We start from the raw sequence: 16,199 nt of genomic DNA on the forward strand, positions 1-16,199 counted from the left end.
CAGATGAGGTAGAGTGGATGGACCTGGGCTGATTTTGACTTTGGCCACTTTTCCCCTCCTGCTCCAGCACCCCAGGGGAAGTGGTGTCAAGATTCCCCCTGATACTCACTGTGATCACAGGGGTGGGGTGGGGTTTGCAAAGAAAGCAGTTGAGGAGGTGGGGACCCTCCTACGTGTGTGCCTCCCGGGGACTTCGTGCTCTCGTGCTAGCCCGTGCCACGTAAGCAGATGCTCGAGTCCTGTTGCTTACTGCGGATGCCTATCCTCGCCAAGTGTGGAATGTTTCCCTGAGATCCCAGCGCCAATTTGCACCCTGTCCAGACTTTTTCTTGTTTTCAGTGTGGGAGCGACTCTCTTTCCAACTCTCTAACTCCAAGTTGAAATGTCCAGTTTTTCCTGCATTATGGTTTTGAGAAACTGAAAGAAGTCCAGAATGGCTAAAATCAAAAGCAGGAGAGTGGTGAGGTGAGAGAGGTGGGCAAACTGAGTTTTGAGTGTTGAGTTAGAAGTCAATAAAACATACCTTTGTTAGACTAATCAGCTTTTTGATGAGCACCCAATTAAGGGGAACCTTTAGTGGAGACAGTGGCATGATTTTCAGGCTTAGTTGTTTAGGAAATGACAGCTTACCTGTAATTGTTCTCCAAGGAATGGTGTCATATTACAGATATAGTTTAGATCAATTAAAGCTAGTTCAGAAAGGCACTTGGTTTTTACCAATGAAGAATACAGTTACTGTAGCTTATACAGTATGCAGTGAACCTCAAAGATACTTATTGTATGTTGGTTTATCATCTTTGTAATCACTCAAATTTCCAAACTCCAATTGTAACATTTGTAATATAATAATATATGTAATATAGTAATCGTTATTTGAAGAAAAATCATTGGTCTTGGAAATGATAACACTTCTACATTCCATGGGAATCTACACACAAATAAATTAATAAAAATAAAAGTTAAAATGTATCAAGTTCTTACTGTCTTGCAGATATAGTTATCAAATAAAAAACAAATCCAGATTTAGGTAAGGAAAGACTTTATTCCAAAGGATTATGGTGTGGTGGGGCGGGGGTAACTACTGTAATAGGGAAAAGGCTTGGTGAGCTCTGCAGGAGTCTCAAAGGTCAGCAGGCAGGAAAGGATTTTTCTTCTGCAGGGAGGAGTGGACAAAGCTAGAGAGAATCCAGTATGGGGAAGAGGGTGATGCGGAGTGGGGAAGTGGGATGACTGGGTAAAGGTGGCATGATGAGACAGTAGATCTGGGAATGTTTTAGCTGAGTCAGCCTGCTCTTGAGATGTGCCATTAACGAAGGATTGTATGCTGGCTCAGTGGAAGGGTACCTGGAGGGGAAGGAGAAGAGCTGAACTGCAATTTCATCTAGTCAGGTTAATGGGCATTTTGTTCTCATTAGTCAATGGAAAGGAACTTCAGCTAATGTAGTATGGTGCAAAGAATGGGAATGAAAGATCGGTGTCTGGCCTTGTCATAGGCAAACTAGGGGGACATCCTGGACTCTTAGCTTAGTCCCATTCAAAAGGGTGGTTCTTTGCAGTGAGCTATTTCAGGAACACAAAAGGATGAGGGGTTTCTTAATCATAGCGATTTTCCAGGACTCAGGTAAAATTCAACATTGTCACAGTGCTCAGCACTTTATCTTATGCGTTTTAATCTTCATGATATCCCTGAAGTATAATGACTTCTAAGCCATGCTTTGTAAATATGGTGAAATTGAAGACTGGAATGGCAGGAAATGTAGCGATCATGCTGCTGGTAAGAGGGAGAGCCCGCTAATGACACTCCTTCAGAAGTCTGTGGAACATCAGGAGGTGTCGTAGGGTGGATGGCAAAGTAGAGAACTATGCTGCCTACCTTGCCTAACTTAGATGGTTTGTTTTGTTTTGTTTGTTTTTTTACATGATGCAGAGAGTCCAAAGTATGTACTCAGCCCATATATTACTTAGGCTTTTGTTGTTGTTGTTGCAAGTACCGACTGTGGCTAGGTTGCTGGTTTGTTTATTTTGTCTTGTTTTTTTAACTAAGTGAGGGTATCTTATAGAATCCATAGGAGCCTGGGTAGAGCATGTGGTTTCCAATTGGCTGCTAACCTAAAGGTTGATGGTTCAAACCCACCCAGCAGCTCTGTGGAAGAAAGCCCTGGCGAACTGCTTCCATAAAGATTACAGCCCAAAAAAACCCTATGGCGCAGTTCTGCTCTGTAACACACAGGGTCGCCATGAGTTGGAATCGACTCCACGATGGGTTTAGGTTTTTTTTTGTTGTTAGTTTGTTTGCTTTATAGAATCCATGGAGGAATTCTACTTTTAAACTGAGAAATGGGCAGTAACAAGTTCTAGTCTAAGAAAAAGAAAATAACCGAAGTCCATGGTTCTTCTCTAACAGTGATTGTTGACACATAAAATTGGCATTTTATGCAGGATGGTTTTTCATTGTGAAGGACAGTCATATCCATTTCTAACATGGGGCTTTCTAGGCCTTTGCCTATGAAGTGCCCTTAGTAACCTCAGTCACTGGGGCAAACAAACAAACATGCTGAATATTCCCAAATGCCCCTTACGGAGGTGATGCAATATACAGTTGAGAACCGGACTAAGCCTGTTGCCATTGTGGTGACTTAGCTCTGAGGATGCTCGTATCCACATGTTTAGTTCTAAACCTCAGACGACTCCCTTGACTTCTAGTCAAGGATAACTTCCTTGAGCAACCTGGGTGGCCAGGACACAGTCATGTTGTTTCACTGTGATGCCTCCCTCCGTTGCTAGCCTTGTGGATGAAGGGGAGTCAGTTCTCAGTAAAAGGTGGCTATTGGTCAGATAAAATTGTATATGTCCACAATAGTTAAAGTCATCAATTTATTACTTAGCGATTTAGCAATGTGTGTGCACACTCTACCAGCTGCTGTGGTAGGTGATGTTATGCATTTTCTTTATTCATACGACAGGCATCCACAGGACGTGGTATGATCTCTATGTTGTAGATGAGGAGTCTGAGACTCATGAGGGTCAACTTGACTAGGGAAATAGAACTAATAAATGATATAGGACTGAACAGAGTTAAGGAAAATAAGAAAGAGAATATAAGTGTTTCTGATTGTCAAAATATGCATTTATATACTTTTTTTTAGTAAGTAGGTGATTAGTAGAAGTTAAATGGAGAAAGAAGCCCGTAAAGGTATATAAAATCATAATGAAATGCTTTTCTTTCTTATATAGAATCTTACGCTTCTGGATAGTATTTATTCAAGTAACCCTGAATAAACCTTTATCTTTATCTGGGCTTCAGTATACAATTAGATGCTTAGACTGTATGATTTCTAAAATCTCTTCTTAATTGTAATCAATTGAGAAATATTTGAATATTAAAAATGCAGTGTAAGTACAGCTAATTGACTGTATGCATTTATTTTCACTCCATCCTTAAAGCTCGACTAAAATGAATATAAAGGAATTTAAAAAAATGCACAAATCCATGAAGATAACAATGGGAGGGTGAGGCAACAATAGGCAAGTGAAGTCAGTAAAATTTTGGTAGCTGCAAAATAAATGGATAAACCGTAATGACTTAGGAGACCAGAGAAAGCAGAATGCTGAGCTTTCTGGGCAGGAGGAAGCTAACTAGAAATATGTTCATTAGTGTGGTAAAACCATTAGAAGGCTCAGGAGTTGTAGACACCAGTTATTGTGACAGTGGATTTACAGGGTGGAATAGAAAAGAGGAGACTTGGTTGAAAGTTTGTATGAGAAATAGCTAGACCATCAGGTATTCTTCCTCAGCTGATAAAGCCAGGCAACTTATCCTAGCAACCTGAGGAGGCTGAATAAGAGAAACCTTGGGCTCCAAGGTACAGGTATCCCGAGGGCTAAGGTGAGATGCCACACTGAAAATGAGGAGATTATCTCCTTTAAATAAGTGTGTGCTTGCTTAACGGTGGAATTTCCAGTATTCTGGCAGCCAGGCTTACACCTCCTCCTAGAAGATTTGGCAGTTCCTCTCCAGGGAAATGACTAGCCCAGGAGAAGTGAGATATAGATACTGATGTTTGAGTAGCTCTTGATGAAAACAATCTGGGCTGCCATATTTAGAGTGAAGCATATCAATTGGTTAAGTCTCACGTATGAGAACAAAACTTACAGTCAGTGTTTTAGAGCTTCATATATTTTTATAAACAGGTAGCAAAGAATTACCAGACATCTGAGGAGAGCCCAAAATGTAGAAAGAGACCAACTCACCAAATATGGAGATAGAAGGAGAAGACTTTTGGAAGAAGCAGATACTATATAAGGTGCAAGACAAGGAGGGGCAACTGTCATTAATATCCTCAGAAAGATAAGAAATATTACTTCTGTAAAATATAAATAAAATGTAGCAAGTGTAAGAAAGTGCTGTCGCTACAGGGCAAGTCAATACAACTGGACTAAACCAAAACCAAGAAGTTTCCTGAATACAACCAAACACTTTGAGGGACAGAGTAGCAGGGGTGGGGGTCTGGGGACCATGGTTTCAGGGGACATACGGGTCAGTTGGCCTAACAAAGTTTATTAAGAAAATGTTCTGCATCTCACTTTGGTGAGTGGAGTCTGGGGTCTTAAAAGCTAGTGAGCGGCCATCTAAGATGCATCAATTGATCCCAACCCACCTGGAGCAAAGGAGAATGAAGAACACCAAAGACACAAGGAAAATATGAGCCAAGAGACAAAAGGCCTACATAAACCAGAGACTCCATCAGCCTGAGACCAGAAGAATTAGATGGTGCCCAGCTACCACCAGTGATTGCCCTAACAGGGAACACAACAGAGAGTCCCTGACAGAGCAGAAGAAAAGTGGGGTGCAGAACTCAAATTCTAGTGAAAAGACCAGACTTCATGGTCTAACTGAGACTGGAGAGACTCCAGAAGACATGGTCCCCGTATTCTCTGTTAGCTCAAGACCAAAACCATTTCTGAAGCCAGCTTTTCAAATATTAGACTGGACTATAAGACATAAAATGATACTCGTGACCAGTGAGCTTCTTAGATACATGAGTCTAAATGGGCAGCTCCTGTCCAGAGACAAGATGAGAAGGCAGAAAGGGACAGGAGCTGGTTGAGTGGACATGGGAAATCCAGGGTGGAAAGGAGGAGTGTGCTGTCACAGTATAGGGAGAGCAACTAGGGTCACAGAGCAGTGTGTGTATAAATTTTTGTATGAGAAACTAGAACTGTAAACTTTCATTTAAAGCACAATAAAAAGAAAGTGCTATCACATGGTTAAGAACTTGGCTGCTAACCAAACGTTTGATGGTTCTAATCCACCAGCTACATCTTGTAAGCCATATGGGGCAGTTCTCCTCTGTCCTATAGGGTCACTATGAGTCGGAATTGACTCAATGGCAATGGGTTAGGTTTTTTTTTTTCTTTGGTTTTATTAGTAATTAACATTTGATAGCAGAAAAGAAAGAACAGGTATGTGGGAAATATGGTTAAATGTTCCAGAAAGTAAAAACAAAGAGGGAGTAAGGGGAAAAAATTAGAGACCTAGAGATTCAACCCGGGAGGCCCAATATCCAAATAATAGAATTCCTAGGAAGATAACAAGAAATAAAATGGAGAGAGGGAAATCTCAGTAATATTGTTAAAATGTATATATCTATAATAATTTATATTATATATCTTATATATTATACTAATTTATATTATAAATAACAAATATGTAATATATAATCCAGAACAGAAGGATTAAAAGAATCCACTGAGTGTCTACCCAACAAATGGAAAAAGATCCTCGCCCAAGTTAAGTGTTTTATGAGAAATTTGGGAATACTAGGGTAAAGAAAAATCCTAAAACTCCCAAAGGGAAGAAAAGACAGGCCATGTACCAAGAATCAGAAGTCAGAATCACGTTGCACTTCTTAACAGCAACATCGGAAGTTAGAAGAAACTCAACACCATGAACATTGAGAGAAAAGTGATTTGCCACTTAGACTTTTATTCCCAGCCAAACTATCAGTCAAGAATGAGTGTTGGCTAATTGTCAGAAGACACCTGGTGACTCAGCTGTGGACAGTTTTTACATGATCCTCTTGTGTGCAGTGAATATTGAGTCAAAACAAACTGTGATATATCCATATATATTTGAGTGTTGATAGAAGACCAGTAAAACTAAAAGTGGGCAAGGAAAAAATACCATCTTGATTTTTGAAAATGCTAACTGCATATTCCAGGAAAATTACTTAAATTGCCTGTGTTAGGTAAATTGAGGAACAATTTTCTCTTAAAAAAAGCAGCAACAGCACAGCAGTGGCATACATCATGGAAGAGAACTGATATCAAAGTGGCAGCTGCACGAGTTTATAACTGAAGAATCTTGCCTTAGAGAAACAGTCCTGGTAAACAGCTGATTTTGTATTTGGGACCAAGAAGTATTCGTGAATTACCTTAATTATTGTAAGGCATTTAACAGTTGTGTGAAATTCCTAATTCTTTCATTCAAGATATAGTTACTGAGTGTCTGTTATGTGCCAAGTGTTGTTCTAAATAATTTATGTTTATTGACCATTTAATCCTCAGAACAGCCCTATAGAGGTAGGTCCTATTGTCACTCCCGCTTTACAGAGGAGGAAACTGAGGTACAGAGAGATTAGGTAGTTTACCCAGAGTCACTCAGCTGGTAACTGGAAGAGCCAGGTTTTAAACCTCAGCTGTCTGGATTCGAAGTTTATACCCTTAATTCACTTCTGCTTTGGCTTATTAAATAAGTAACCCCAGGCATCTAAGTTAAGTAAATTGTCCACATTCCCAAAGCTAGTTATTTTGAAAGAGATAGATGGATTTGGTCATAAAGCTATTGTCAGTTTCTAACTGCATAAGAACTCCCCTAGGCCAAGTACTCATTGGTCGAAGAACCAAGTTTAAACACTGACCAAGTAGAAGGACTCGGGCACTCCCTAATGACCAGTCCAGCTGGCGCACATTGTAGCACATCTGCTGTCATTCTCCCTCACCTACACTGTAGTCCTAGTACTGTTCGTAGTTTGCTTAGTGTGTGCTGAAATTTTTAGAATTGCAACTTAGAAATTCCGGGAAACAAATTTCATTCACAGTTTATAAAATATAGGCTATTGCTGAATTAATTAGTATAAAAAAATACATCATTTCTTAAAATTATTTTACAGTTTGTCGCCCAGTGTTACGTGGTTTGTGCAAAACATCACAGTGTGTTGCATGTGGCGGGAACTTAGATTTTTGTCAGTAATCAGTGGAGTGGAGTGTACTGCTGTGTTTATGAACATTCAAGATTCCGAAATTACTTTCAGATATGAATGCTACAAGTTGTGGTTTGTTTGTTTTTCCTAGTTCAACTTTGTGGGGAAACTTTTGGGTCCACGTGGCAATTCTCTGAAGCGTTTACAGGAAGAAACTTTGACAAAAATGTCCATTCTTGGAAAAGGTTCCATGCGAGACAAGGCAAAGGTAATATTCACTATAGAAAATGACTACTTTTCGAGTCAAGTTATATTATGCACTCCAGGGTCATCCATTGTATTAATACATATTATTGAAAAGCTAACTAGGATTTCAAACAGAATTATGTGAAAATGTTAGTATATTTTTTATTCTATTTAGAAAATGAGCTATTATGGCCAATTTCAGAATAGTATCTTAAGCCTGCTTCTGTAAATGTTATATTAATTTAACAAATAAAACAGTAATACTCGTATTTCTGAATCTTGTAGAAAGTATGGTAATATTGAGACTATTATGAAGAGAAGTAAAAATTATCCACAGTCTCACCATCACTGTTTGCATTTAGATTAGTTCCTTCTGGTCTTTTTTTTTTTTTTCTCGTATGCGTATATTTCACATGTTTGAGGTTATAATGTATATATAGTTATTTCTTCTTTTTCCCCCCTTAATTTGATATTATATGCATTTTATCAAGTTCTTCAAATTGATTTTAAATGTTTTAATGATTGCTCAGTACTGTGGCACGTAGTCGTTCTACTTGGATGTCATCACATTGACTGCTAAAAATTACTGAGTTATTTTTATTGATAGCTTTCTTAAATATACCAATTTTGAAAGAAATTTTCACATTTCATAATGTGCTGTCACTTACTTTGTTCTTTCATTTTAAAAGATTTGTATTACTGGGAACCAAATCCACACTCATTGGTTACTTTCCATGGGATGTTGATCACTGATCGTTTCCTGAAAGTTACTTAGACAGAATCAAACCTTCTCATAAAAATGCCCATATAAATAATAGCTTTTATCATAAACATAGCTAGCATTTGCTTATTGAACAGCCACTGTGAGTCAGGTGCTTTTTGGCACATTTTATATGCACTGCATCATAAAATCCTTTGAAAAATGATAGAAAATACACAAAATATTTTCCTTATTTTACACATAAGAAAACAGAGATTCAGAGAGCTCGAGTATATTCTCCAGATTAATGAAGAGATAGTCAGTAAATTGTTTGGTGAACACAACGTATGAGACGATGCCTTTCTGACACCAACGTCCATGTATTTTCCGCCACGGCGGTGGACAACGTGACCTTGCATCAGGCTCATGTGGGATGCTGTTTAAAAATAGATTCTCATGCCCCAACCTTTTTTGGGTGGAACCTCAGAACGAACTTAAACAATAGGTGTTCAGTGTTTCTGATGCATAGCTAGGTTAGGCTACTCACCAAGCATTACTGTCTCAAATGCGTAAGATACTTTGGTTCCTTAACTCATATATTCTGACAGTAGGAGAAAATGGAACCATATATCGGTCATTACGTTAGAAAGATTCCGACTCATAGCGACCCTATAGGTGAGTCAGAATCTTTCTAACCTAGTGACCAAATACGTGGCTCCATTTTCTCCTATTATGAGAATATGCGAGTTAAGGAAACAAAGTATCTTACACATTTGAGACAGTAATGCTTGGTAAGTAGCCTAACCTAGCTATGCATCAGAATCACTTTTGCTGTTACCTTGTAGGAAAGTCCCCCAACCTTGCTGACACCTTAGTTAAGTTTTCAGTAGCCATTCTAGCATTCTATAAAGTCTGGTGATGGAGTGCATGATACAACTAGTAAAAACCATGGGCAGGACTCCATTGTCCTACTTACGTTGTTGGTTGTTAAAGGAGTTCCTTGTTGAGCAGCAGTGCTTTGTGGCATTCAGTGACAGTGATTAGAGCATCCACCTCTGGTAGATGGGAAGCAGGGAAAGCAAATTCCTATCTAGATTGTGTGTCCTGGTAACAGCAAGTCCCTTACTGTCCATAGTGAAAGGGACCCTAAGTCTCAGCTTGCCATCAGAGCTTGGAGGTCCTTCTAGATTACATTGTCATATCAGGGGCTTGTGGCTGTTCTCTGCTGCTGGCATACTGGGCCCTCAGCAATGGTAATTCCAGTCAGTCATGCTGAGGGGTGTATGTGTTGTAAAGTCATGCGTAACCTCTATCCCTGTCACAGGGATCACATTGTCAGTGAGTCCATATTGGGGCCTCTTTCCCAGACAATGTGTCACTCGTCCTCTGATCCTCTGGATTCTATGTCCTTGATCATATGGGCATTCCTAGCTTGTTTACCCTCAGTGTACAGGTCAGCGAGTCAGTATGGGGATTCTGCAAGTGGCTGATCTTTTACGGTCCATCTAGATGCCCAAGAACTGGGGAGAGAGCATGCGTTGTGGATTTACAATCCATTGAGCCAACTGTCAATGGACTAGGACGAGAAGTCTATTTATCTCTTGACCCCATAAGCCCTATTCTGCCATGTTGTCCCTCAGTTATACCTTCAGAAGAACTTCACCGAAGGTGACCGCAGGTGATAATTTAAGTAACGAGTTTGCATCTTCAGTGGAATATACTAGTATCCCATCTGTTATATTGTAGTCCAATCTTGACTGCCTTAAAATCCAGATAACCAGTCCTGGACGTCCTTCTTTTCACTGTCTCTGAATGCCACAAAGCACTGCTGCTCAACTAGGAACTCCTTTAACAACCAACAACGTAAGGAGAACGATGGAGTCCTGCCCTTGGGTTTCTCTAGTTGTATCACGTACCCCATGACCAGGCTTTATAGGATGCTAGAATGGCTGCAGCGTCGGTGGGTAGTGAGTACTCTTGTCAGTCAGGGCTCTAGTTCACTCTAGCTGTGTTGAGCAAAGAGGGATTTAATTCATAGAAATGGGCAATTGTCAAATAGTTGCAAGGGCCAAAGGGTCAGGCTCTAGGCTGATTCTCTAGGACCGTCTTCCAGAACAGTGCTGTAGAACAGACTCAGAAAGTCGCTTCCTTTACCAAAGTCAGGATCTGCCACGCAATTGTTGGCTTCAGGAACACAGCCCTTGGCTGTGTCCCAGGGGTCAGGTAGTGGCCCCTGGATCTGCCAGCGTGGGAGCCACTTCATGCTGTCTAGATTGAAATTGGCAAAGTACAGATGTCCATCCCACTTGTGCTCGCTCTTAAATTAAGTACAAAATAATGTCATTCACATGTATGTCTGTCTGACTGGCTGACTAAACGTAAGGTCAAAACCCTACACTTGCCAGGAAGGCTGAGAATGTAGCTTTGAGCTTTCCAGCGTTTGCAGTGCAGGCAGGCACCCTGAAGGAGGTTGAGCACGTGTGCTCACTCCGCTGCCGCGGTGCTCCTTGCAGACATTTCAGAAAACACAGAAAAGTGCAGAAAGAACAGGCTGTAGCTCTACGGCAGTCAGTGTTTTGTATCCACTTATTTCTGTGCCTACAGTTCTGTCTAGCTGAGAGCATGCTAAAGGCAGTTAACATTTACAGACGATTACTGTATTAAAATATTAATAACTTAAAATAATTGCATAGAAGCCCATCCTTTTGTTAGCTCAGAGTTTCTTTAGTTGGGAAACATTTAATTCTTTAGAATGCTGTGAGTACAGTGGATGTATGTTAAATTTGGGTGTGGTAAACATCATTTCAGAAGTTCTCTTTCTAACGTCTGTTTAGTTCCTCAGGCTAATGCTTAACCAGGAAACTAACTGAGGCAGGAAACAATTTTAATAAACACCCGTGTGAACTCTTTCATATTGATTTCGTCCTTTTCACTAGTTTATGTTTAAAGGGGTTCTCAATAATATGTTTATTTCCAAAGAGATTCTCATTATTTAGCATTAAAATGTCTTCCCTTTGGATTCTCCAGATGATACTATTTAAGTTCTGATAAGAATATAATTCATTTTTTTATTTGCTACATTGATGAAATTATGGGAATCATTATTGAAATGTACCAGCTGGTTATATAGCGAAATAATCATGATAATTTGTGGTCTGCTGAGCCTTCAGTTTGTGCCAAACATTATGGTAGATGTTTTGCCCACATCGTCTATACTATAGAACAATAGGATGATTAATGCTGTAGTTATATAATAATATTTATCATTACTGTAGTCACCACTTACTATGTGCTAGGCATAATTCTAAAGAGTTTTGTGTGTTAACTTCGTTATTACTATAACAATCCTGTGAGGTAGATGCTATTTACTATTATAATACTCATTTAGAATTATCCCTTCAAGGTAGGATTGCTTATTCCCATTTTACCTCTGTAATTTACCCCCATGAGGATAGGGTAACTTGGCCAAAGTCACACGGTAAGTGTTGGATTTGGGATTCAAATGCAGAACTCAAAGTCAGAGTTCTTCCCCAGGCATTGCATTGCCTGTCTCCGTGAACCTGTGAGATAGTCCCAGGTCTGTGGTAGCTCCTCACGGCTCCAGTATGATAAGAAAGCCTCACTGTTTCAGCTTCTGTTTCTGGTAGAAATGAAATTGTTGGCTTATGAATCCACAGTTGCAGTCTCTCATTAATATCATTATTTTGCTACCATATTGGAAGACGATAAGAAATATTTGTTTCAGTAGTTAATACTTTCAGAGATGAACTGCTATGCAAAGAATGCAGCTTTTAAAACTTCAGCTATGAAAGACAGTACCAAATGAAATAATTGGAACAGTGGTCTATAGTTGGTGTAAAAGAATAGTACTTGTTTTTTTAATTTTGAAGGAAATGCATAGGGTATTGTGGTAACTCGTATTTTCTCTCCCTACTTCAAATATATTTTTTCTTTCAGTTTCTGACCCACTTTCCATAAATGTGAAGGAGACTAGCATTTGTGAAGTGCCTGCCAGGTGCCAGCCAGTGTAGTGGGCGCTGTACACATTGTCTCCACTTGCCCCGCGTTTGCACAGAGCTGTCCCTTTTGTTGTTCTTAGTGATCCTGCATTCATATTCATGTGTTAACACCAAACAGATTTTTCAAATTAAATGTTAGTGTACACTTATAATAGCCTGGCATTTGCATCTTTGTCTTCTTGGATAAGGAGGAAATAAAAGTCGTGATCACCAGGAATTCCTGGCCTCCCCTTTCTCGTGAGATAGGCTTTTTTTTTTGCAATATATTTTCCCTTTTTATTTTTGTAAAGATATATATAACATAGCATTTGGCAGTTAAACAGCTTTCACGGGTACAGTATGTGGAAACCAATTACATCAATCATGTTGTGCACCACCACCTATATCCGTTGCCAAGTATTTTTAAAAATCCAAATAAAGGTGAATAAACAGAATAACCAACATTTTCAATAAAAAACGGGTGTGAGCCTGCACTTTCACGATTCTGCTTCACTGGCCTCACCCTGAGCCAGTCTCGGGGTCTAGAATGTGCCACTTACAAAAACAGCATAAACAGCCAAGCCAGTTGCAGTTGAGTTGACTTTGACTCACAGCGACCAATAGGGTTTGTAAGAGGCCGAGAAGGTTTCTTGCCTTTAAAACTCCCTCCACATGACGGTTCCTACTTACCCGACTCTGTCTTCTTCTAATGTTGGAAACAAAGGCTAATTAAGGCCACCCTGATGAAGGCTAGCTGTGAGAAGATAATGGAACCAAATCAGTAGTTTCTTAACCATCTGATTTTTTTCTTTTAATTTCTCCCTAAATTTCATTATGTAAACCTTAAAGAAAAAGTTTTAAAAACTTTTGTCATAATTATACAAACTCATATAAAACCATGTAATACAGTCTTTATTTTTTTCCGTTTTATCCTCAGATAAAACGTGGAAATGTTGTTGAATGACTGTAAAAATGACCAAATAAACATAGAAATGAATGAATAAATAAAGTATGTTAGGCATTCGTTCAACATGTTTGTTGAGCATATACCATATAAACCCAAACCCACTGCTGACAAGTCGATTCAAACTCATAGCAACCCTATGTGACTGAGTAGAACTGCTGCATAGGATTTCCTAGGCTGTAATCTTTACAGAAGCAGACTGCCACATATTTCTCCTGCAGAGCAACTGATGGGTTCAACTTGTCAGCCTTTCAGTCAGCAGCCAAGCTCTTAACCACTGTGACACCAGAGCTCCTTATGTACTATATTCTGGGCACTTTCCTAGACATGGAGCAGCAACAAACAAGACAATCATGGCTTCTGCTCCATGATAGTCATCTTTCAGTGGGGGAGGATAGAAAATAGGCAGGTGAGAAAATGAGATATTTTAGGTAGTGGTAATGCTTTGTGGCAACATCACAGGCACACAGCATAGACAGTGTAGAAGTGAGCTTGGGAACTTAGCCAGTTTGAAGAACACAGAGGAGGCCTGTGCAGCAGTTGGAGGGGGTTGAGCCGGGGAGACAGGAGAATGCTAAGGAGCCATGGGACTCAGCAGTGGGCAGATAATGGCCCTCCTCGTAGGCCAGGGTCAGGAGTTGAGACTACTCCAGGAGCAGTAGGAAACCTCTGACGGCCTAAACCCATTGCTGTCAAGTCAGTTCGGACTCATGGTGTCCGTGTAGGGCACAGAGTAGAACTGCCCCTTAGGGCTTCCTAGGCTGTAATGGTTATGGAAGCAGACTGCCACATCTTTCTCCCGTGGAGCTGCTTGTGGGTTCTAACTGCTGATCTTTTGGTTCGCAGCTGAGCGCTTAACTGTTGTGTCACCAGGGCACCTTGGGATGGCAGGCTCAGATTGAATATTTTAACATCCTTCCGTAGGCTTTTGTTTGCTGTTGAATGAATCTTCTGTGATGCCACATGAGCTTTGGTAGTTTTGATTTTCTCTTTCTTTCCTCATAATGACACATTTTTAAACATAATTTTTCTTCAGGAAGAAGAGTTGAGGAAAAGTGGAGAAGCAAAGTACTTCCACCTCAACGATGATCTCCATGTTCTCATTGAAGTCTTTGCCCCACCAGCAGAAGCATATGCCCGGATGGGACATGCTTTGGAAGAGATCAAGAAGTTCCTCATCCCTGTTAGTATAATTTTTCTTGATACTCAAGTTGTACTTTAAAGATCTTCCTTTATTTTGATCCTTAATAATCGTTATTATTAATTGTAACTTGTGTAACACTTTCCCTGTTCAAGAGCTTCACAGAGGTTATCTCAAGTAGACCTCACAGCGTCCCTATAAATTACATGGCATTATTCCTTTTTTATATACGAGGCAGAGGGTTTTTAGCGAAGGTAAGTAATACTGCTCAGGTTATACAGCTAATAAGTTTTAGGGCTTAATCACCATTCAGGTTTTTGGCCTTCAAGTCCTAAGCTTTTTTGTGGCACTGAAAACAAGTCACAAATCCATTTTTGTCCAACACAGACTCACTAGTGCTTTCACGTGCCATGCACTGTGTTGGCATTGGGTGTCCAGACATGAATAAAAGCAGCCCCTTCTCTGGAGGAACGTGTCATTTAAGGCAAAAGAGAAGCATAAGTAGATGCTTGCAGTACAGCATGAGAAATACAACGACTGACATAAACATAAGGAACACACAGATGAAGGACAGTGTGCAGAGAGCGAGGTAGCTTCTGTTTTATGTTTGTGAACAATTGATAGACTTTTTTAACTGTTAGACACCTTGATATTGTTAAGAACATGATAATATGGAGTATATCTCTATCTCCATTAAAAAACCCACTGCCATTGAAGTCAATTCCGACTCATAGTGACCCTGTGGGACAGAGTAGAACTGCCCCATAGGGTTTCCAAGAGCAGCTGGTGGATTTGAACTGTTGACCTTTTGCTTAGCAGCCAGATCTAACCACTACACCACCAGATCTCCATTACCCAAGTTAATTTAGACCTTTTATATAAACTGCATGTTCTTGATTTAAACAAAAAAAAAAAAAAACCACCTAACACATTGGTCACTTTAGCTCTGTAGAAAATTTATTTTAGAGAAACTATTACTCCAGCTAAACAGGTGACTGGAATAAGACTGTCTTTAGTGATCCCAGGCTGGGCTGGTAGATTGACTCACACACTGCAGCATATGTATTGTGATCATATTAGCTGTGAGGACAAAATTATATTTGTGGGGAAAGGATGTTTTAAATCAAGATTGCCTTGAAAGAGCCAGGACATGGAATTCCATTAAATATTTTACTTGGGGAACTGAAAATGTTCAAAAGTTCACGATTTTAAAAGTTTTCTATTGGTCCCATAAGCAAATATGATGATGTATTAATTAATTCAGTTTAAAAACAAAATTATTGAGTGCTTACTATGTGATAGGCACACGTGAGCTAATAAAAGACATGATCCCAGCCTTCATGAAGTTTATAGTCTGGTGAGAGAGACAGATATGAATCATATATTCATATATACAGATCAAAATTGCAACTATGACAAGACTAAGGAGATGGTTATGTCTTACTGGGCATGCAGTGGTGGCCAAGAAGTACCTGCCTAGCCAGGTGGGATAGATTCTATTTTCCAAAGATGGCTACAGTAGTATCTCCCATCCCACCACTTTCCAGTCCTCCACCAAGATAAAAATCTGTTGCCGTGGAGTGGATTCTGACTCATAGCAACCCTATAGGACAGAGTAGAACTACCCCGTAGGGTTTCCAAGGAGTGGGTGGTGGATTTGAGCTGCCTACTTTTTAGTTAACAGCCCAGCTCTTAACCACTGTGCCACCGGGGCTCCACCAAGATGTTGTTGTTAGGTGCCATTGAGTCAGTTCGGATTCATAGCAACTGTATGTACAACAGATCGAAACACTACCCTGTCCTGTGCCATCCTCACAATTGTTGTTATGCTTAAGCCCATTGTTGGCAGCCACTGTGTCAGTCCATCTCATTGAAGGTCTTCCTCATTTTTGCTGACCCTCTACTTTACCAAGCATGATTTCCTTCTCCAGGGCCTGATCCCTTTTGA

The 16,199-nt window shown here is 40.0% G+C and overlaps 1 protein-coding gene across 1 annotated transcript in view; it reads left to right on the plus strand.

Moving 5' to 3' along the window:
- KHDRBS3 (KH RNA binding domain containing, signal transduction associated 3) overlaps positions 1-16,199 on the plus strand; it is a 186,126-nt gene that overhangs the window by 83,124 nt on the left and 86,803 nt on the right. The window contains exons 3-4 of the mRNA XM_004373022.1: positions 7,354-7,470; positions 14,147-14,293. Coding sequence (XP_004373079.1) covers positions 7,354-7,470; positions 14,147-14,293 — 264 coding nt within the window. The remainder of the gene's footprint in view (positions 1-7,353; positions 7,471-14,146; positions 14,294-16,199) is intronic.

The sequence above is a fragment of the Trichechus manatus genome, unplaced genomic scaffold, assembly GCF_000243295.1.
Source record: "Trichechus manatus latirostris isolate Lorelei unplaced genomic scaffold, TriManLat1.0 scaffold00022, whole genome shotgun sequence".
Taxonomy (NCBI): domain Eukaryota; kingdom Metazoa; phylum Chordata; class Mammalia; order Sirenia; family Trichechidae; genus Trichechus; species Trichechus manatus.